The sequence below is a fragment of the Ranitomeya variabilis genome, chromosome 2 (genome assembly GCF_051348905.1).
Source record: "Ranitomeya variabilis isolate aRanVar5 chromosome 2, aRanVar5.hap1, whole genome shotgun sequence".
Classification (NCBI taxonomy): Eukaryota; Metazoa; Chordata; class Amphibia; order Anura; family Dendrobatidae; genus Ranitomeya; species Ranitomeya variabilis.
In genome coordinates, this window is record NC_135233.1 from 64,721,465 (window position 1) to 64,744,026 (window position 22,562).

Here is a 22,562-nt window from a genome sequence, read left to right on the forward strand (position 1 = left end):
TAACCATAGGGATTTTGCGCTGTTGGATCCTATTGAATTTCTTGAATAGGACGCGATAGATTATCAGAAATCCAGTACTACATTGTTGTCTGATAAAGATCTACAGCGCTATTTATACGGTTGTTTGTATGTTTGTTTGTGTTATGCACCTTGCACTATTATTGTGAGTTTTTGGCTTTTAAATGATTTAGTAAAAGTTATATTTTATCCTTCATTAGTTCTCTATATGCAAACTTTGGGATAATACCATCAGCTGTATTTATATGTTCTTCAAAGTAGCCACCTTTTGCTTTGATGACTGCTTTGCACACTCTTGGCATTCTCTTGATGAGCTTCAAGAGGTAGTCACCGGGAATGGTCTTCCAATAATCTTGAAGGAGTTCCCAGAGATGCTTAGCACTTGTTGGCCCTTTTGCCTTCACTCTGCGGTCCAGCTCACCCCAAACCATCTCGATTGGGTTCAGGTCTGGTGACTGTGGAGGCCAGGTCATCTGGTGTAGCACCCCATCACTCTCCTTCTTGGTCAAATAGCCCTTACACAGCCTGGAGGTGTGTTTGGGGTCATTGTCCTGTTGAAAAATAAATGATGGTCCAACTAAACGCAAACCGGATGGAATAGCATGCTGCTGCAAGATGCTGTGGTTGCCATGCTGGTTCAGTATGCCTTCAATTTCGAATAAATCCCCAACAGTGTCACCAGCAAAGCACCCCCACACCATCACACCTCCTCCTCCATGCTTCACTGTGGGAACCAGGCATGTAGAGTCCATCTGTTCACCTTTTCTGCGTCGCACAAAGACACGGTGGTTGGAACCAAAGATCTCAAATTTGGACTCATCAGACCCAAGCACAGATTTTCACTGGTCTAATGTTCTTTAGCCCAAACAAGTCTCTTCTGCTTGTTACCTGTCCTTAGCAGTGGTTTCCTAGCAGCTATTTTACCATGAAGGCCTGCTGCACAAAGTCTCCTCTTAACAGTTGTTGTAGAGATGTGTCTGCTGCTAGACCTCTGTGTGGCATTGACCTGGTCTCTAATCTGAGCTGCTTATTAACCTGCGATTTCTAAGGCTGGTGACTCGGATAAATGTGTCCTCAGAAGCAGAGGTGACTCTTGGTCTTCCTTTCCTGGGGTGGTCCTCATGTGAGCCAGTTTCTTTGTAGCGCTCGATGGTTTTTGCCACTGCACTTGGGGACACTTTCAAAGTTTTCCCAATTTGTAGGACTGACTGACCTTCATTTCTTAAAGTAATGATGGCCACTCGTTTCTCTTTACTTAGAATTTGTATTATAGCAAGAAAAAAGCAGCTAACAGTCTATTCAGTAGGACTATCAGCTGTGTATCCACCAGACTTCTGCACAACACAACTGATGGTCCCAACCCCATTTATAAGGCAAGAAATCCCGCTTATTAAACCTGACAGGGCACACCTGTGAAGTGAAACTGAAAACCATTCCCTGTGACTACCTCTTGAAGCTCATCAAGAGAATGCCAAGAGTGTGCAAAGCAGTCATCAAAGCAAAAGGTGGCTACTTTGAAGAACCTAGAATAAAAGACATAATTTCAGTTGTTTCACACTTTTTTGTTAAGTATATAATTCCACATGTGTTAGTTCATAGTTTTGATGCTTTCAGTGGTAATGTATAATTTTCATAGTCATGAAAATACAGAAAAATCTTTAAATGAGAAGGTGTGTCCAAAGTTTTGGTCTGTACTGTACATATGTATATACTACATCATAGTGCTCCATCCAACCTACACTTGTCAGCTTTTGTATGCTTTTTGCAGTGTATCATGTTATTAGTGTCTTTGTGGTTCACATAAAGGAATATAAGGACTTTAATACCTTAATACTCCATCACTGATATAGCCGTCATGGATCTAGTCAGCTATGTGCCCACTTCACATAAGGCAGATGCCTGCTGTATTACACAGCCGGCATCTGCCTCTATCTGTGGCAATTTTAACTTTCTCTGATCCCTTAAATGCCACTGTCGGTGGCTATTCTGGGCATCCATCAACGCCTTCACGTCACAGGCTGCCAATGGGTTGCCATATTGGTACCCCTGTGAAGTCTAGCTAATAGGATACTGTGATTGGGATTTTATACTGTAATAGTGCGCTGGCAAGTTCAAGTCTCCTAAGGGAGCTAAAGAAAGTGAAAAGCATAAAAATCACCACCAGTTTCCCCAGGGAAAAAAAAAATCTATATTTAAAAAAAAAAAAAAAGGAAAAAAAATGTTTATCGCCAGATCTGTAAAAGAGGTAAAATTCTTGTTGCCCCCCCATGTGTGCCAGGCCTCATGGCTGGGTTATCATCAGATGTGCCGGCCCCCATGTAGAGCCCGCAGACCGCATTAATGACATTTGTTATGATCCTGTTATATTGGCCGGTGCCTGTATACCATTACACCTGTCAGACCGTCACTTCTCCCCTGCGGGCGCGTGCTGTCAGCTGTGACACCACAAATGTTCCATTTCGCTGGGCGGTGGAGACATGACATCTGGTCTGGCATCGCCATGCTCCGTCCTGAAGCCGGAGAGTTATTTCCACCATGCTGTGACATTCGCTCCCAGTGACTTCATCTTTCTTTATTTTAGGTGCAGGACTACTTGAAGAGGTTTGAGAGTATTCCAGATATGCTGGAGCTGGATCATCTCACTGTGTCTGGAGACGTGACCTTTGGGAAAAATGTAGTACTGAAGGTGCGTATGGCGCCGGCTGGCTCAATTTCTCATCACCGTGTCAGGTGCTATTGTTATGTTTTGTGCCGTCCATAATGACAAATGGTGACATTGCTCCTTCAGGACAATGGGGGCGAAATGACAGGCTGGAAAGCAAACAAGATGTGATTGTTTAAGGCTCAGCATTGTTGTACTGGGGCCGTATTACAGCTGTTCAGTAAAAAAGTAACCACGTAATCCGACAACTGTAGGAATATCTCACACCTCTGTGTGGCACCGGTCCTGATACTGTGTGTGTGTGTGTGTGGCACCGGTCCTGGTACACTGTGTGTGTGGCACCGGTCCTGGTACACTGTGTGTGTGGCACCGGTCCTGGTACACTGTGTGTGTGGCACCGGTCCTGATACTCTGTGTGTGTGTGTGTGTGTGTGTGTGTGTGTGTGTGTGTGTGTGTGTGTGTGTGTGTGTGTGTGTGTGTGTGTGTGTGTGGCACCGGTCCTGGTACTCTGTGTGTGTGTGTGTGGCACCGGTCCTGGTACTGTGTGTGTGTGTGGCACCGGTCCTGATACTCTGTGTGTGTGTGTGTGGCACCGGTCCTGGTACTCTGTGTGTGTGTGTGGCACCGGTCCTGGTACTCTGTGTGTGTGGCACCGGTCCTGGTACACTGTATGTGTGGCACCGGTCCTGGTACTCTGTGTGTGTGTGTGTGTGGCACCGGTCCTGGTACTCTGTGTGTGTGTGGCACCGGTCCTGGTACTCTGTGTGTGTGTGGCACCGGTCCTGGTACACTGTGTGTGTGGCACCGGTCCTGGTACTCTGTGTGTGTGTGTGTGTGTGTGTGTGTGGCACCGGTCCTGGTACTCTGTGTGTGTGTGGCACCGGTCCTGGTACACTGTGTGTGTGGCACCGGTCCTGGTACTCTGTGTGTGTGTGTGGCACCGGTCCTGGTACACTGTGTGTGTGGCACCGGTCCTGGTACACTGTGTGTGTGGCACCGGTCCTGGTACACTGTGTGTGTGGCACCGGTCCTGGTACACTGTGTGTGTGGCACCATCTTTAGGCATCAAAATGAAATAATCTGATTTTTTACTAGTTGTATTTTCTTAGAGTATACTTTTTTTTCTTTTTTTTTTTTTATACATCAGTAGAACATTTTTGTTTGCATCCACAATAGCAAATATTTTATCATTCGGAAATTTTCAGATTCACAATCCGGCATTGCCAAGATCTCATTTATCACAAGGCGGCTGAATTCCTGCTCTCACCTGCAAAACCTCTCGTGCCGCCCACACGCTGCATTGTGTGTACAGGGGCGATCAGTGCTAATCATACTTCATCATAGCCGCGGGCTCAGCTGCCAGGATTGGCCACTTGTTGTAATTTTAGCCAATGGCTATGTGCTTTTGACAGGTGATGACTGACACTGTATGTAGAGTGTATAGCATGCATTTGTTATGTGAGGATTTTATATCAGCGCTGCACAGGTAGGTGAGTGGAGAGGTGATATTTTTACTACAAATTCACAATGGGAAATGAAGTTTCTCTTTTTTTTTTTTTTTTTTTTTTTTATGACAGTCCATCTATTTTTGCACATTTAATGCAAAACCACCAGCAATATTCTAGCTGCAGTAATGTTACATCCATACATTTTTCCTGTTTTGTCCTGGTTCCCAGTCTACCCAACAGTCCAGTATGTACTCTGATGTGTAGACGGGCTCAGTCTTTGTGAACTGTATCCGCCTGGCCTCTCTCTGCCCCATGTACCTCCACCCTCCTGATTCTTCTCCATGTCCCTCCTTGCTGTAAGTCATTATTTCTGCATTAAATAAGAGAGCAGTGCTATAGTAAGGAAATCCATACAGTGATTTGCTGCATAATTTTAACAACCCCATTCACCCACTGACTTGCATAAGTGCTGTATACAGAGCCTCCAGTGTGTCTTATGAGATACTACTTCACACTGCCCCCCCCTTTTTGCTTTTGGAAGCTGACAGGGAGAAACCTATCACAAGCAGGGTGCAAGGAGACACATTGAAGCTGCCTTCAGCTGTATTCCGTGTCGCTAAGCCATTACTGCTTCCGTCAGAGCGAATCCAGCAGAAACATGTACAGAGTGATGAGACTCCACCATCCTCTCTAAATTCAGAAGCATCGGGAGTGTGGGCTGCAACCTGACAAAAAAGGATCAGCATGGCAAGCAACCTAGACGTGGCAGATATACAAGCGGCAAACAAGGGTTTCTCTATTATTCTTACTTTATGCTACACTATATAAGAAAAAAAAAAAAAGGCTTGAAATCTGCTTTAGGGTATGTGCACATGTAGATGGAACCGCTGCGGATTTTTCCGCACCTGTTTTGAGAAATCCGCAGGTAAAAAGCACTGCGTTTTACCTGCGGATTTACCGCAGATTTTATGCGTGTTTTTTTTTGTGCCGATTCCACCTGCGGTTTTACACCTGCGGATTCCTACTATGGAGCAGGTGTAAACCGCTGCGGAATCCGCACAAAGAATTGACATGCTGCGGAATAAACAACGCAGCATTTATGCGCATTATTTTCCGCAGCATGTGCACTGCGGATTTTGTTTTCCATAGGTTCACATGGTACTGTAAACTCATGGAAAACAGCTGCGAATCCGCAGCATCAAAACCGCTGCGGATCAGCAGCAAAATCCGCAACGTGTGCACAAAGCCTTAGGGTTTGAAAGTGTTTTTTTTTTCTTTGAGAAGGAGGAATATGACGCTGAGGACAACAAATGCTACAGGCCGTTCCTCTGCCGTGCTCGAACCCCTTAGAATAACTCCATAACGTGCTCGAACATGGCGGGGGTCTGGCTACGTTTTTTTTTTTTTTTTAATTTTTACTTTATCCATCTTCACATGGATTGCAAAGACCGAGGGGGCTGGCTTGGCTATTGAACTGAGCCGCACAGCCAGCCCCTTTCATTCACATCGCTAGTCACGTGCCATCACAGAGAGTGGGCTGGAATCTGTGTCTGAATAAACACGGAAGTGGAGATTTCAGAATCTGGGAAGGAGATTGAAAAAAGATGATCCCTGCAAACCTGCAAAACTAAAACCTTATTAATGAGCACCACTCCTACCTGTTCTAAGCTTCAATCTTGGGGTGCCGATAACATTTCCTTTCTTCTCCTCTAGGGCACAGTCATAATTATTGCGAACCATGGTGACCGGATCGACATCCCTCCGGGCGCAGTATTAGAAAACAAAATAGTGTCTGGAAACCTTCGGATCCTGGATCACTGAACGCCTCGCCGCACAGACTTATTTTTTCCACGTTCTGTACAGTAACTCTTCTCACGGATGGCTGGTTCCTGGCTGATCTGAGCTCCGTGCCCTCCACTGTTCTGTCAGTATTGTAGTTCTGTGTTCTCCGTAGTCTTTATTTAAGAAAAAGCCCAACTTCTATTTGGAAGCAATAAATAAAATATCTAGTAATGTAATAAAATAAATATACCCTGGTAATGTGCAATACCGTCCTGAATTGTGAAAAATAAAAGGACAAACCTAACCTTGTGTACGACTATTTTTCTTTACTTTTTGGAAGTTTGTGACATCTCATAAAATGTGACTTTATATATCTCAGTGCTTGAAATTGGCATGTCAAAAAAAAAAAGTGAAAAAAATAAATAAAATTAAAAATGTTACTGCATTTTTATATCCTGGGAATATTTACAGTCAGCTAATTGTGAATTAACTTTGCCCAATTTCAATTTAATGCACACCTCTGGTGATCTACTTTAAAAATCTGTCCATGTACATTTAATTTTGTAACTTAACAATTAAAGGGAATGTGTCATCGGAATATTACCTATTTGTGTCCGTGCGCACTGTGTCTTTTTTCAGGCAGATTCTGCCTCAATAAAGACACCATGTGCACATGTACCATATCAAGTTTGTGTTTAAATTCTTTATTTTTTTTTTTATTTTATGGCATTTTTAAAAAATCTGTATTAAAAATTAAATTTAGAAATCTTAGTTTTCACATTGGCCACTGGGGAGATGTGCACAATCCTATTTTGTGCTCTTAGGATATTCACATGTACATTAGCCTCAATAGATAGATTCACACCCTGATGTTTGTATGGAAGCATCTAATGAGTGTGTGCAGACGTCACTGTGAGGAGAGGGTTCGCTATATGACCTATTGTGAATGGTGGGTTCTGTGTGATCAGCTGTGTATAGAGGTTTTACCTGTCATTGAAATCCTGCCTCTGATGATTAGGAAACTGCTGTAAACTTTACCTGAAAGGACAACAAGCATGAGTCTAAAATGGCTCCATTTGTAAAAATGTCAAAATTTCACCATCTTAATAAAGATTGATATGAAAAAAAAAAATTACCAAATAATAAAAAAATCATATGTAATACAAAAACCTGATTTAAACAATACATAATTATTTTGATGAGATATTCCATTTAATAAAACATGGCAATGTTTTTCCTTTTTTTTTTTTTACTTTGCTTCATTTAGTTCTACTCCTACTTTTCTTGATACTTAAATTAATTCTTTAGCTCTTTACTTCCTCCCTGCTGAAGTCAATAGCAACATCAGATCGAGATTAAAGGGGTGATCCACTGCTCTTCAATAATTTATCAATAGGCTTAGGGTGGTTTAAAGGTTAAAAAAAAAAGAGGAACCCTGATGCACAGTGAGGGATGATTGCAGCAAAACAGAGGAGCGGCAACAGTAACGAAGGTGATATAGAAACAGGCGTCAGATAAATACTTTACATACGGCGACTCAATCATAAGTTATTTAAACCGGAGAAACACGAGTCAAAATTAGCCCAAGAAAATCTAAAAAATATTGTTTATTGAAAATTAATGATCACCACTAAAATATACACAAAATGTACAATAGTAGATAATAATTCACAAAGTTATGTAGGGTGACTAATCCATAGGTGCAACCAATATTCCAGGTATACAGAGAAGGACACTAATACCTCTAATCATAGCAAAGGGTGCCTAGTACGTACCCATAAATAACACAGGTCAACAAAAAAAAAATTTTTTTCTGGTGTCCAAAATATTTTAATGAATTTGGGGTATTTTTGGGGTGCTGATTCTGAATATGCTATCAGTTTTGCCAGATTGGCTCAAGTTTTTGAAATTTTTGGTATCTTATTTATAGCACTTGTTGGTAAATGCGACGCATCATCTCATTAATTTCTTTGGATTAGTACTTGAACTGAGCAGTTCTCAATATAGTTTTGTGTTAATTAGTGTTCTAAAAGTTTGTTCATAGCTTGATTTTTGCACTAACTTTATGTTGTTGTCTGTTTTCCAGTGAAAAGCATGAACTCATCAAGAAGAAGTTGTCTTAACGATCCAGACTCATTCTGTTACATTTGTGGTGAATACACACTGCCAAAACATAGAAGAAACATAACAGACTTCGTAAAAAAAAGTGTATTTTGCCTATTTTGGGGTTATGCTTGGGGACCAAGACAAGTTTTGGGCACCACACATAGTGTGCAAAGCATGTATCGAATTATTACGAAAATGGAGCAAAGGACAAAGAAAAAGCTTCAAATTTGGTGTTCCAATGGTGTGGAGAGAGCCAAAAAATCATCATGATGACTGTTATTTCTGTGCAGTGCAAGTGCAAGGATTCAATAAGCATAAGAAACGAAAATGGGAGTAACATGGAATCTGCAAGAAGGCCTGTCCCTCATTGTGAAGATGTGCCTGTACCTGTGTTTACCATAAATAACAGTCATCATGATGATTTTTTGGCTCTCTCCACACCATTGGAACACCAAATTTGAAGCTTTTTCTTTGTCCTTTGCTCCATTTTCGTAATAGTGTGCAAAGCATGTATCGAATTATGTGTGGTGCCCAAAACTTGTCTTGGTCCCCAAGCATAACCCCAAAATAGGCAAAATACACTTTTTTTACGAAGTCTGTTATGTTTCTTCTATGTTTTGGCAGTGTGTATTCACCACAAATGTAACAGAATGAGTCTGGATCGTTAAGACAACTTCTTCTTGATGAGTTCATGCTTTTCACTGGAAAACAGACAACAACATAAAGTTAGTGCAAAAATCAAGCTATGAACAAACTTTTAGAACACTAATTAACACAAAACTATATTGAGAACTGCTCAGTTCAAGTACTAATCCAAAGAAATTAATGAGATGATGCGTCGCATTTACCAACAAGTGCTATAAATAAGATACCAAAAATCTCAAAAACTTGAGCCAATCTGGCAAAACGGATGACATATTCAGAATCAGCACCCCAAAAATACCCTAAATTCGATGAAATATCTTTGGCACCAAAAATGCTGTTGACCAGTGTAATAAGTCCAGTATATGGAACATGGAGGTATTAGTGTCCTTCTCTGTATACCTGGAATATTGGTTGCACCTATGGATTAGTCACCCCACATAACTTTGTGAATTATTATCTATTGTACATTTTGTGTATATTTTAGTGGTGATCATTAATTTTCAATAAACAATATTTTTTATATTTTCTTGGGCTAATTTTGACTCGTGTTTCTCCGGTTTAAGTAACAAAGGTGATTTGGTTTTTTTTTACGTTTAATTTTACTTGGAGGTCAAAGAAATGTCTACATACCGTACTTCTCTGCTGAGGTGTGAACCTGCTGATGTCATTGCAATTGATGCAGATTGTGACATTCAGTATGTCTAATTTCCGCATTTCTCTGGCAGTTTCTGTCCATAGTGTGTAATAGTTTTTTTTAAAGATTTTGTCATTACATCATGAGAGCTGTGCTGTGACATTAGGTGTGGCACCGGCCTATTCATTAAACTGGAATCTTGACAACAATGCCTCTCGGAGAGGTGGGAAGGGGAAAGTCCGTGAGTAACGCTCCTTGCTATTACGTTTATTATGGTGAAAGAGCAGAGTAATGCAATATACCTCCATCTAGTGTGATTGAGAATATTTGGGAAAAAAAAAACCCAAAGCAGCTGTGTGAGCAGCAGACCAAGGAACCCAGACCCTACTGATTTAAAAATGTCTCTTGTTCACAATGCCATATTCAGATTTTTTTTTTTATTTTTTTTTTGCGGCCATTGCTGGATGTACAAGGTGTTTCGTTGTTGAGGTCGATTTCACACGTTTTGGACTACATTCACATGTTCAGTATTTTACCTCAGTATTTGTAAGACCAAACCACAAATGGGTGATAGAGGCACAACACCACTTCTGTATTTGTTATACTTTTCCTCCTGATTTTGGCTTACAAATACCGAGGTAAAATACTGAACGTGTGAATGTGAGCTTGGCGTTTCTATCACCCCATGACAACACACGGGAGAGAGGGGATCCGTCCACAGGAGCCTTCTGAATAAAAAGGGCTGAACCTCTCCCCCAGAACAGTTGGTTTCCTTGAGAGAACCTATTTCTGAATATTGGGCACAAGGATAGAAGAAGAGGCTTACCCAGGTCTGGCCCCTTTGCCTGTAATAACATCTCTGAGCTTGGAACGCCGGTGTTGTGTCCTGTAGGCGCTGCCACAGGTCCAGTGGGGGCTTGTGCCGATGTGAGCAGCTGAGATATTCAATGTGTCTGCCAGACACCGCTTCCTACAGAAGTCTGCGCATGTGTGGGGCATCCTGATGGCGAGCACGCCGGTGACTTCTGACCCAGAAGTGGTAACTTCACTTCCAGGGGGTTCTGAAGTGGAGGGCGAAGCTGTTGGCTGGTAACTCATTTAAATCGGGTTCTAATTGCTAGAGACTGAGTTTTGCCCAAGTGGATGGGAGAGACTGTGTAGTTCAGGGTGTTTGGTCAGAACACTAGAAGGGGAGTTCCTCCAAAATGAAAGAACTTCTGGCAGTGAAGATATTTCTCTCTTCTGTCTAGAGTTCTGCATGTCCGTGTCCTGTCAGACAATCGAACAGCTGTGGCTCACATCAACAATCGGGACAAGATCTTGCTTCATGGTGTCGGCAACAAAGGAAAATTTCCAGTTGTCATAAAGGCCTCTCGTTATTAACAGCGTTTCACATAAAGAGGAAGTCTGCTCTATCATTTTTTCCCAAGTCTCAATCTGAGACCGGGGGAATGGGACATGAGTCTGTTAGTTGTTCAACAAATAGTACATTTATGGGGCCTTCTCAGTATAGATTTGTTCGGAATCACGTGTAGCAGGAAGGTAAAAAAAAAGTCTGCTAGTTAAATCTCAGGGAAAAAAAACTCACGCAGCAGATGCCTTCAAGATTACATGGAACTTCAATCTAGCCTATGCCTTTCCACCAGTAATGCTGATCCCAGCAGTACTAAGGAAGATAGGGTTATTGTCGCCTGGTCCTCCCTTGATAGCCCCATTCTGCCCCAAAAGACCGTGGTTTTCATGGGAGAGGCTAATGTTGATCTACGATCTATTGATCTTTGAGAGATCCTGGATCTACTCATCCATGGTCCAGCGGGGCTTCACTTGACGGCCTGGATTTTGAAGGGTCACTATTAACCCCTTTCCAACATCGGATGTAATTGCATGCAGATGTTGGACTTCCCCTGTTTGATGTGGGCTATGGCGCTGAGCCTGCACCTTTCCGTTCACATGACAGCTGATATACACACACATACACACACACACACACACACACACACACACACACACACACACACACACACACACACACACTTTACGTGTCCGCAATAGCTGCGAGTGGAATCGCAATCCTAGTTAAATGCTTTCAATCTCTGATAGCGGCATTTAACTTGCGCTTACCAGAAGCAGTTTGGTGACCCTGCGGGTCACCGATGGGTCGGCATGACAACCAGAAGTCTCCAGCAGTCCTCTATGGTTGTCATAACCAGATTCCTATGAGCGCCATCCGGTGGTCGGCGCTCATAGCAAGTGAGCATTTCTGTTACATACAGGCGATCTGATCATCACCTGTATGTAGCAGAGCTGATCAGACAACTGCAACTTCTAGTCTCTCATGGAGACTATTGAAGAATGCAAAAAGAAAAACAGTTTTAAAAAATATTATCACCCAAGCCCCAAATCACTTAAAATGGAGACGCTACAGGTATCGGAAAATGGTGTTATTTTTTTTATTTTAAACAAACCTCGGATTCTTTTTTTTTTTTACCACTTGAAAAAAAGAACTTAGACATGTTTGGTGTCTATGAACTCGTAATGACCTGGAGAATCATAATGGCTGATCAGTTTTAGCATTTAGTGGACATGGTAAAAAAAAAAAAAATGCAACTGTGGGATTGCACATTTTTTGAAATTTGTTTCCCAGTACACAATATGTTCCAACCAATAGTGCTGTTCAAAAGTACAACTCGTCCAGCAAAAAACAAGCCCTCACATGGCCATATTGACTAAAAAAAAATAAAAACAAGTTATGGCTCTGGGAAGAAGGGGAGCAAAAAAATGAAAATGCAGTTATACCTCTGGTCATTAAGGAGTTGATCCAGAGATGGTTTTCTTGAAGTTTAGCATCCACTTTAGCATGTGATAGCTCAAGACTTGTTCCTAGTCCAAAGATTCCATCTTGGGATCTGAATTTGGTGCTGGAAGCTTTAACCCCCACCCCCTCCTCTTTGACCCATTAGAGGTCTCCTCTTTTAAAATTCTTACCTCGAAGACAGTGATTTTGGTAGCACTGACTTCAGCCAGCAGAGTCGGTGATATCCAAGCCTTGTTAGTTAATCCCCCCCATATTTGTACAAATTTTGGGACGATCATCCAGTATCTGGTGTGGATTGCGCACAGGTCCAGTACTTGTGTGTACCATCAGTGGTTTCTCACAGATAAAGAAATAAATGACAAAGCTTCCCCTACACGTTGCAATGTTAAACATTGATGCCGTCCATGTTCTGTATGGTTTTTGTATTGGCCCTTTTCATCTGTGCTGCAGGAAAAAAACAGACTTGTGAAGAGCAACACAGGTTCTGGATGGCTTTAGTATACCACACGTACTCATCATACGGTAATCTGTCTCCTCCATTGATCTGTGACCGCGTCTCACAACCTCTGATCCTCACAAGATCTCCCTCTCTACTCACCTCTTATGTCCCCTTTCCACAATCGCATACTAAATTTCTCCTGCGCACGACCAGCTCTCCCCTCACCTACTGTATTCTCACCCATCCCTTGTAGATTGTGAGCCCTCGTGGGCAGGGTCCTCACTCCTCCTGTACCAGTTGTGACTTTTATTGTTGATTATTGTACTTGTTTATTATGTACACCCCCTTTTCACATGTAAAGCGACATGGAATAAATGGTGCTATTATAATAATTGTGACTAAACGTACTCTTAGGGTACTGTCACACAGTACCATTTTGATCGCTACGACGGTACGATTCGTGACGTTCTAGCGATATCGTTACGATATCGCAGTGTCTGACACGCAGCAGCGATCAGGGATCCTGCTGAGAATCGTACGTCGTAGCAGATCGTATGGAACTTTCTTTCGTCGCTTGATCACCCGCTGACATCGCTGGATCGTTGTGTGTGACAGCGATCCAGCGATGTGTTCGCTTGTAACCAGGGTAAACATCGGGTAACTAAGCGCAGGGCCGCGCTTAGTAACCCGATGTTTACCGTGGTTACCAGCCGTAAACGTAAAAAAAACAAACAGTACATACTTACATTCCGGTGTCTGTCCTCCGGTGTCTCAGCTTCTCTGCACTGTGTGAGCGCCATAGCCGGAAAGCGAGCACAGCGGTGACGTCTGACGTCACCGCTCTGCTTTCCGGCTATGGCGCTTACACAGTGGAGAGAAGCAGAACGCCGGGGACAGACACCGGAATGTAAGTATGTACTGTTTGTTTTTTTTACGTTTACGCTGGTAACCAGGGTAAACATCGGGTTACTAAGCGCGGCCCTGCGCTTAGTAACCCGATGTTTACCCTGGTTACCGGGGACTTCGGCATCGCTCCAGCGCCGTGATTGCAACGTGTGACCGCAGTCTACGACGCTGGAGCGATAATCATACGATCGCTGCGACGTCACGGATCGTGCCGTCGTAGCGATTAAAATGGTACTGTGTGACGGTACCCTAATATAGAAAAAGATAGTGGAATGTTTCACAACTACTAAATAGCCGTTCTATACTTAATTGGCTTGTGGAGATTTTGCTGCTGATTTCACTGTTCACATCGCAGAGGGTAATATCTGGAATATACAGGTGCTTCTCACAAAATTAAATATCATCAAAAAGTTAATTTATTTCAGCTCTTCAATACAAAAAGTGAAACTCATATGCAGACTAGCTAAAGGCTGCTATCAAAGCAACCTGGGCTTCCATAACCCCTCAGCAGTGCCACAGGCTGATTGCCTCTATGCCACGCCGCATTGATGCAGTAATTGATGCAAAAGGATCCCCGACCAAGTATTAAGTGCATTTACTGAACATACATTTCAGTACGCCAACATTTCGGATTTTAAAATCATTTTTCAAGCTGGTGTTGTAAAGTATTCTAATTTACTGAGATAATGAATTTTCGGTTTTCATTCATAATAATAATAATAATAATAATTTTATGTAGCGCCAACATTCCACAGCACTTTACATTATAGAGGGGACTTGTACAGACAATAGACATTACAGCATAACAATAAACACAGATCAAAACAGACACCAAGAGGAGTGAGGGCCCTGCTCGCAAGGTTACAATCTATGAGGAAAAGGGGAGACACGAGAGGTGGATGGTAACAATTGCTTTAGTTATTTGGACCAGCCATAGTGTAAGGCTCAGGTGTTCATGTAAAGCTGCATGAACCAGTTAACAGCCTAAGTATGTAACAGTACAGACACAGAGGGCTATTAACTGCATAAAGTGTATGAGAACATGAGGCGAGGAACCTGATTATGGATTGTTTTTTTTTTTTTTTTGTGAATGGGCCACACTGGGATAGTTAGTTTAATGTGTTGAGGCGGTAGGCCAGTCTGAAAAAATGCATTTTTAGGGCACACTTAAAACTCTGGGGATTAATTGTATTAACCTAGGTGGTGCATTCCAAACAATTGGCGCAGCACGTGGGCAGTCTTGGAGACGGGAATGGGAGGTTCTGATTATTGAGGATGCTAACCTGAGGTCATTAGCAGAACGGAGGGCACGGGTAGGGTGGTAGACTGAGACCAGAGAGGAGATGTAGGGTGGTGCTGAGCCATGGAGTGCTTTGTGGATGAGGGTAGTAGTTTTGTACTGGATTCTGGAGTGGATGGGTAGCCAGTGTAATGACTGGCACAAGGTAGAGGCATCGGTGTAACGGTTGGTGAGGAATATGATCCTGGCTGCAGCATTCAGGACAGATTGGAGCGGGGAGAGTTTGGTAAGAGGGAGGCCGATTAGTAGAGAGTTACAATAGTCCAGACGAGAATGAATAAAGGTACCGTCACACTAAACGATATCGCTAGCGATCCGTGACGTTGCAGCGTCCTCGCTAGCGATATAGTTTCGTTTGACACGCAGCAGCGATCAGGATCCTGCTGTGATGTCGCTGGTCGCTGAATAAAGTCCAGAACTTTATTTGGTCGTCCAATCGCCGTGTATCGTTGTGTTTGACAGCAAAAGCAACGATACCCAGCGATGTTTTACACTGGTAACCAGGGTAAACATCGGGTTACTAAGCGCAGGGCCGCGCTTAGTAACCCGATGTTTACCCTGGTTACCAGCGTAAAAGTAAAAAAAACAAACAGTACATGCTCACCTGCGCGTCTCCCAGCGTCTGCTTCCTGCTCTGACTGAGATCCGGCCCTAAAGTGAAAGTGAAAGCACAGCGGTGACGTCACCGCTGTGCTGTTAGGGCCGGAGCTCAGTCAGTGTCAGGAAGCAGACGCTGGGGGACGCGCAGGTGAGCATGTACTGTTTGTTTTTTTTACTTTTACGCTGGTAACCAGGGTAAACATCGGGTTACTAAGCGCGGCCCTGCGCTTAGCAACCCGATGTTTACCCTGGTTACCCGGGGACCTCGGCATCGTTGGTCGCTGGAGAGCGGTCTGTGTGACAGCTCTCCAGCGATCAAACAGCTACGCTGCAGCGATCGGCATCGTTGTCGCTATCGCTGCAGCGTCGCTTAATGTGACGGTACCTTAAGTGAGACAGTAAGAGTTTTTGCAGAGTCGAAAGTAAGAAAAGGTCAAATTGCAGAAATGTTTTTGAGATGCAGATAAGCAGAGCGAGCCAGTGATCGGATGTGGGGGGTGAATGAAAGCTCAGAATCAAGTATGACCCCATGGCAGCGGGCATGTTGCTTTGGAGTAATGATTAAACCGCACACGGAGATGGCAATGTCAGGCAAAGGTAGGTTAGTAGAGGGAGAGAACACGAGGAGTTCAGTTTTTGACAGGTTCAGTTTCAGATAAAGGGAGGACATGATGTTAGAGACAGCGGTAAGACAATCACTGGTGTTTTCTAAAAAGGCAGGCGTGATATCAGGAGAAGTGTATGATTTAATTTCTTTGGCTGTAAGCCATAATCATCAACATTAACGGAAACAAACACTTGAAATGGATCACTCTGTTTGTAATGACTCTATACAATATATGAGTTTCACTTATATTGAATAACTGAAATAAATTAACTTTTTGATTATATTCTAATTTTGTGAGATGCCGCTGTGGATTTTTGTAAAATCCAATTAAAAACTATAAACTTGCTGTGCATTGTTTGTGTGGAATCTGCAATGTCTGAACAAGACCTATTTCTGTGTTCGTTTCCAGTATAAGGCTGTGTTCACATGTAGCGTTTTTGCTGCTTTTGTATGTAAATTAAAATTAGCTTTTTACGGTACCAGTAAAAGCTAGGATATTTCAAAAAGCTCATGAACAAATTAGATTTTTTTTCTCTGATAATTTGAGAAATCTGCAGCATGTAAGTTCTTTCAGTGTTTGAAGGACTTTTTTTCACCCATGGAAAGAAACAAGAAAGTGATAAACCAATAAAAGCACCAAACACTGCTGTTTTGAAAAGTTACTGGGAATCACAACAAATCCATGTGCCGCATGCAATGATAATGAAGCATGTCTGCACTATGGGAAAAGCACAAATGAAAAAAAAAAGTTAAACTAAAAAAAGTTCCAGCAATACAGTATTTTTTTTTTCCATCTGTTCCCTTTCACACTCGGTGAGGACTGTCACTACGTGCACTGGGCTGTTAATGTTGTTGGACTTGTTCTGCTCCTTCTGCTTTTTCTTTACCTGACATTTTAATTTTCTTTTGTTAAACATGTCAGCTTCATTTATAAAAGTGTCCAAAAGGTAACAAGGCACAGTAGGAGCTGCCGAGAATGCGGAGGCGGAAGTTTTAATAATGCATGTTTCTGGAAAATGTACTGACAGCTTTTTATGACCCCAGTGGACATATTGTGTGAAGTCAATATTTTAATTAATGTGATTGTCTTACATTTATAAGTATCCAGCCAACAAATGCCAAGTCTTTTCAATACTGTTTCAGCTCCTCTTTTGTAGAATATTGCTCTGTGGTGATACTTCACAATGCTTCAGATAATAATAAATGGTCTTCTAGTCTAGCATTGAGACACTTACAAGCAGCAGAGGTCCACCAGTCTAAGGCACTGTTCGCACAGCGTCAGATGCTTTGTTGTAAGCCATGATTGGCATTTTTGTCACATTTGCTGTAAAGAATTGTCATCTATGGTGACCACAACGAAACCCAACAATATTAGTCAATAGGGTTTGATGAGCACCAGTGGTATCTAGTCTAGTTTGGATCTGGCAGTTTTGTGGATTTCCTTATAAACGGAAGTCCAGCTGGTAGTGTGAACATAACCTAGCTAGGATGTGGCCCCCAAAGGCCCATTACTGTCATGGCCGCACAGTTTCCTGTGAGTGTTTGGTCATACTGGAAGTTGTAGTTTTGTACCAGTTGAAAGGCCATATATTAAGGAACAATGGTCTATCAGAAGAGTCTCAAATTTGGTTGGGACAATGGGCCATGTATAGAAAAATTTGAAGTTGATGGACGAGGTGACATTTTTTTCTCCAATAACTCCCCCCATGACTGCACCACAGGAGGATGTCACCTCACCCTAATAGGGACAGGAAACAGAGGTCAAATAGCCCCTCCCACATCCTCTCTCCAGTGTTTTTTCCTGCTCCTATTGGGATGAAAAGGTCATCCTGGGTGGTCTGTATCGGCAGCAGAAAACAGAGGGGGGAAGATTAGCTAGCTGGGCAGAAGATCGATTGGGCTTACCTCTCCTCTCCAGACGCTGCTCCTGTCTGCTAGATGGACTCAGGACTCCCCTTCCAGTCTGCACCTTCGGGTAAGGTCTGGGGGTGTTCTTCATGCTGGAGGCCTTTCTGAGCTCTCCAGCCCATTTCCTCCCCCTCCTCATGATCTTTGTTGGAACTGGGAAGTCACCGGGCTGATTCTTTCGGCTTGTCCCGCACTGGAAGTGACGTCAAACACCAGGTGACTTTTTATGAGTAAATCAAAAACAGCTAGCCACAAGTGTGCAATTTGTGCAAAAAAAAAAACCCTGACGTCCCAAGGGAAACCCCTATGTCAAGAATGTACTGTGAAAATCATCAAAGAACATCCTGGACATAGTCTTGGATAAATTGGACACTCGTGCAACCTTCTCTGGAGATTCCCATTAGACTACCTTGCCATTCGAGGATTCCTCCCAGCTGAAGGATCCATTACAACACAAAAAGATGAACTTCGAACAAAATCTTGGGAGACTTCAGCAGCCCTGCTGAACACAAACGCCGTCTCTATGTGCTTAGCATTATCAATGTCCCGTTGTCTTATTCAACTAGAACATCTTTCTATGGGTACTCCCAGAGAAGAGATTTTAGTATCTTTACCTCTACTCCAGAAAGCCACGAGATTTCTGATAGATGCTTCGGCAGAATCAGTGAGGGTGGCAGCGAGATCGTCAGTCTTATCAAATTCTGTGAGACGCGCGCACTCTGGTTAAGCTTTCAACCACCTATTAGAGAAGGCCTCAGACAAGAAAACGGCCCTGAGTGAACCTAGAAGCTCGAGGAAAAGATTCTTTCAGCATACCCAGGAACAATAACCTCAGTACAGAGGAAAAGGAAAATCAGGCAGGTGGTTATCCAAAATGTTGGCGGGGCAGAAATTAACTTCTCCCCCAAGGCCAGTGTGAGAAAAAACCATGACGCCAGGAAGGTAGGGGGTTCGCATCTCTGGATTCCTTCCTTAATGCCTCCAAATGTGCACAAACCCATGGACCCTAAAATCAGTCCAAGGAGTAAATATAGAATTTTCCTCCTATCCTCCACAGAGAGTAAAGATAATCCAACTCTCCTTTCCAAGACTTCAGGGAGCCTTAGTATCCAGCCTGGAAAGCCCGCTCTACTCAGGGTAATCTCCTTTGTTCCAGAAATAGAAAAAAAAAACTGCCAATAGTCCCTACTTTCACTATTCCCTACTACTTCTTATTAAAAAAAAAATAAAAATTGGGGTCCACCAGATCATAATAATCCTGAAACCCCTAAACTGTTACATTGCATACAGAAGATTCAAGATAGAGTCCATCAGATCGGCAGTTCCCCTGATAGGACAAGACTTCACCATGGCAACAATCCACTCCAAAGACGCGTATTATCGCGTCCCCATTCACTCAATCTATTGGAAGTTCTTGAGGTTCGCGGTTGCCCTAGGGAGACAGGTCACTATCAATTCAATGTTCAATGTTCTTCCATTTGAGATATCATCAGTGCCGCGAATCTTCACAAAGATTATGGCAGAAGTCATGGCTTACATTAGAAGACAGAATATTTGCATAATACCATACCTCAATGACTTCCTGTTTGTGACCTCCTCTATACCATTACTTCAGCAGCATCTACAAACAGATTTTAACATCCTTGGGATGGCTGGTGAACCCCCCCCAAAAAAAATCAGACATGGTTCTCTCCAGGACAAAGACGTTCCTAGGAGTTCTGCTGGATTCTCACAGACCTTCTTTTTACCCAAAGAAAAACCAATCCAGTTAAGATCAAAGATAAGCCTGCCCATCAACCAACGTCAAGGTGGTCTCAAAAAACTGATGGGTCCCTACGTATATGAATACCTCTCTTAGACTAAGTTCACATTAGCGTTCAGGGGCTTTGCAGAAGTTGACGGAGGAAGTACGCAGCCCTCCGCAAAGCGGAACGCTAATGTGAACTTAGCCTTAGGCTGATGTCGGAATTCCGACATCAGCCTAAGAGATGTATTCATATACTTTGGGACCCATAACGTTTTTGAGACCACCTTGATGGGCAGGCATGATTTGGCCAAATTATATGTAAAGCGTTTTTCCTAATATTCAGAAGCCGTGTTGCTATTCATATTTAATATTGACATGCTTTAGCACGATAGAGTGCAACTTTTCTTGTATATTGTATATGGAGGTAGCTCCTCCTGGTATGCACCTATTCATACTAGTTTGGATGTGCCAGTAAGTTTTTTGTATGTTAGCTCACTGACCGAGCACTCTGCCCTTCAACATGTGATTATTTTAGTTACAGCAGGTTTCTACCTACCCATAAATGCAGGCATTACTGAGAGAGGTGTATTACTGAGAGAGGTGTCCACATTCACCCAGGAATTCAGACATCAGCCTAAGAGAGGTATTCATATACGTAGGGACCCAGCAGTTTTTTGAGGCCACCTTTACGTTGGTTGATGGGCAGGCATGATTTGGCCAAATTATGTGCAAAGAGTCTCATTTTTTTCCCCTAATATTCAGAAGCCATATTGCTATTTATATTTCATATATTTCACATTGACATGCTTTAGCACGAAAGAGTGCAACCTTTTTTTGTATATCCAAAAAGTAGGAAGCCAGTAACAAACATCATATATCACAAGATATAGAAGACTTTCGTATCATGGTGTGTGCCTGAGCATCCAGATCTCCAGCAACTGAGCAACTGCTCAGATCCTCAATTTCCTTCAAAAAAAGGCCTGGAATAGGGTCTCAAACCTATACCCTCAAGGTTCAGGTGGCAGCATTGAATTCCTATTTTGACCAAAGCCTGGCCTTCCATCGTTGGGTACAGAGATTAATGATAGCAGCTGCCGGCCTTTCTCCTAGAGTGATCAACCTAGTCCCCCTCCTGGGACCTTAATATTGTCCTTAAAGGGCTAATGCTTCCACTATTTGAGCTTGTATCATCAATAAAGTTGGAAAGACTGGCCTGGAAGACAGCCTTCCTTTTAGCAATCACTACAGCCAGAAGAGCGGCTGAGCTGCAAGCCCTCTCAATTAACAAACCATACTTAAGGCCCCGTCTCACTAAGCGATTTACCAATGATCACGACCAGCGATACGACCTGGCCGTGATCGTTGGTAAGTCGCTGTGTGGTCGCTGGGGAGCTGTCACACAGACAGCTCTCTCCAGCGACCAACGATCAGGGGAACGACTTCGGCATCGTTGAAACTGTCTTCAACGATGCCGAAGTCCCCCTGCAGCACCCGGGTAACCAGGGTAAACATCGGGTTACTAAGCGCAGGGCCGCGCTTAGTAACCCGATGTTTACCCTGGTTACCAAAAAAAACAAACAGTACATACTCGCCTTTCGGTGTCCAGGTCCCTTGCCGTCTGCTTCCTGCTCTGACTGAGCCGCCGTACACTGAGAGCAGGGCGCAGCGGTGACGTCACTGCTGTGCTCTCACTTCTCACTGTACGGCCGGCAGTCAGTCAGAGCAGGAAGCAGACGGCAAGGGACCTGACGGACATCAGAAGGCGAGTATGTATTGTTTGTTTTTTTTTACATTTACGCTGGTAACCAGGGTAAACATCGGGTTACTAAGCGCGGCCCTGCGCTTAGTAACCCGATGTTTACCCTGGTTACCAGTGAAGACATCGCTGGATCGGTGTCACACACACCGATTCAGCGATGTCAGCGGGGCCTCAACGACCGAAAAAAGGTCCAGGCCATTCCGACACGACCAGCGATCTCACAGCAGGGGCCTGATCGCTGGTACGTGTCACACATAGCGAGATCGCTACGGAGGTCGCTGTTGCGTCACAAAACTTGTGACTCAGCAGCGATCTCGCTAGCGATCTCGCTATGTGAGACGGGGCCTTTAAGAATCCTGGAAGACCAACTCATTCTTCATCTTGACCCATCATTCCTACCCAAAGTGATCTCGGACTACCACGGATCTCAAGAGATTTTTTCCTCCTTCTGCCAGAATCCAGCAAACAAGGAGAAGAATTCCATACTCTGGATGAACGAAGGGTGGTTCTTCATTATCTCCAAGAAATGCAGATGTGGAAAAAAGACCAACATCTCTTTATCCGGCTTTCTGGACAGAATAAAGCGCAAGAGTCTTCTAAAAGCAAGATGGTCAACTGGATAAAAAAAGCAATTATTGAGGCATACCAGATCAACAAACTCTCACTTCCAGAGAAACTTACGGCTCACGCCACTAGGGCGGTATCGGTCTCCTGAGCTGAGAAAGTCAGTGCTTCCATCGAGCAGATCTGCTACCTGGTCCTCAGTCCATACCTATTCCAAACATTACAAATTTGACTTGACGTTTATTTACGGTCCTTTGGGAGAAAAGTTCTATTGTCCCTCCCTAAACATTAAACTTAGAATTTGGTTTCTAATGACCCACCACAACAGCACGGGCAATTCCCTCCCTTTTGCTCAATTACATAGTACATTATTTGATATCGAGTGATAATAAATATAATTTGAAGCATTCGTACTCTTGTGGTCCTTTGTAATAACACTGGAGAGAGGATCTGGAAGGGGCTGTTTGACCTCTGTGATTCCTGTCCCCATTAGGTAGAGGCGTCATCCTCCTGTGGTGCTGTCGTTGTGGGTTATTAGAAACCGAATTACCGGTAAGTCTAATTCTATTTTTTTCATGAAAATGAGAAAAAAGGAAGGTGGCATCTGTTAAAAAACATGGA

The 22,562-nt window shown here is 43.2% G+C and overlaps 1 protein-coding gene across 5 annotated transcripts in view; it reads left to right on the forward strand.

Moving 5' to 3' along the window:
• The window catches only part of UGP2 (UDP-glucose pyrophosphorylase 2), a 72,509-nt gene extending 66,294 nt beyond the window's left edge, over window positions 1-6,215 (forward strand). For all 5 annotated transcript variants that reach the window (XM_077282504.1, XM_077282503.1, XM_077282502.1 and 2 more), the window contains 2 exons: window positions 2,600-2,704; window positions 5,843-6,215. In XM_077282504.1, coding sequence (XP_077138619.1) covers window positions 2,600-2,704; window positions 5,843-5,950 — 213 coding nt within the window. In that variant the 3' untranslated portion in view covers window positions 5,951-6,215. The remainder of the gene's footprint in view (window positions 1-2,599; window positions 2,705-5,842) is intronic.
• The last annotated feature ends 16,347 nt before the right edge of the window (window positions 6,216-22,562 follow it).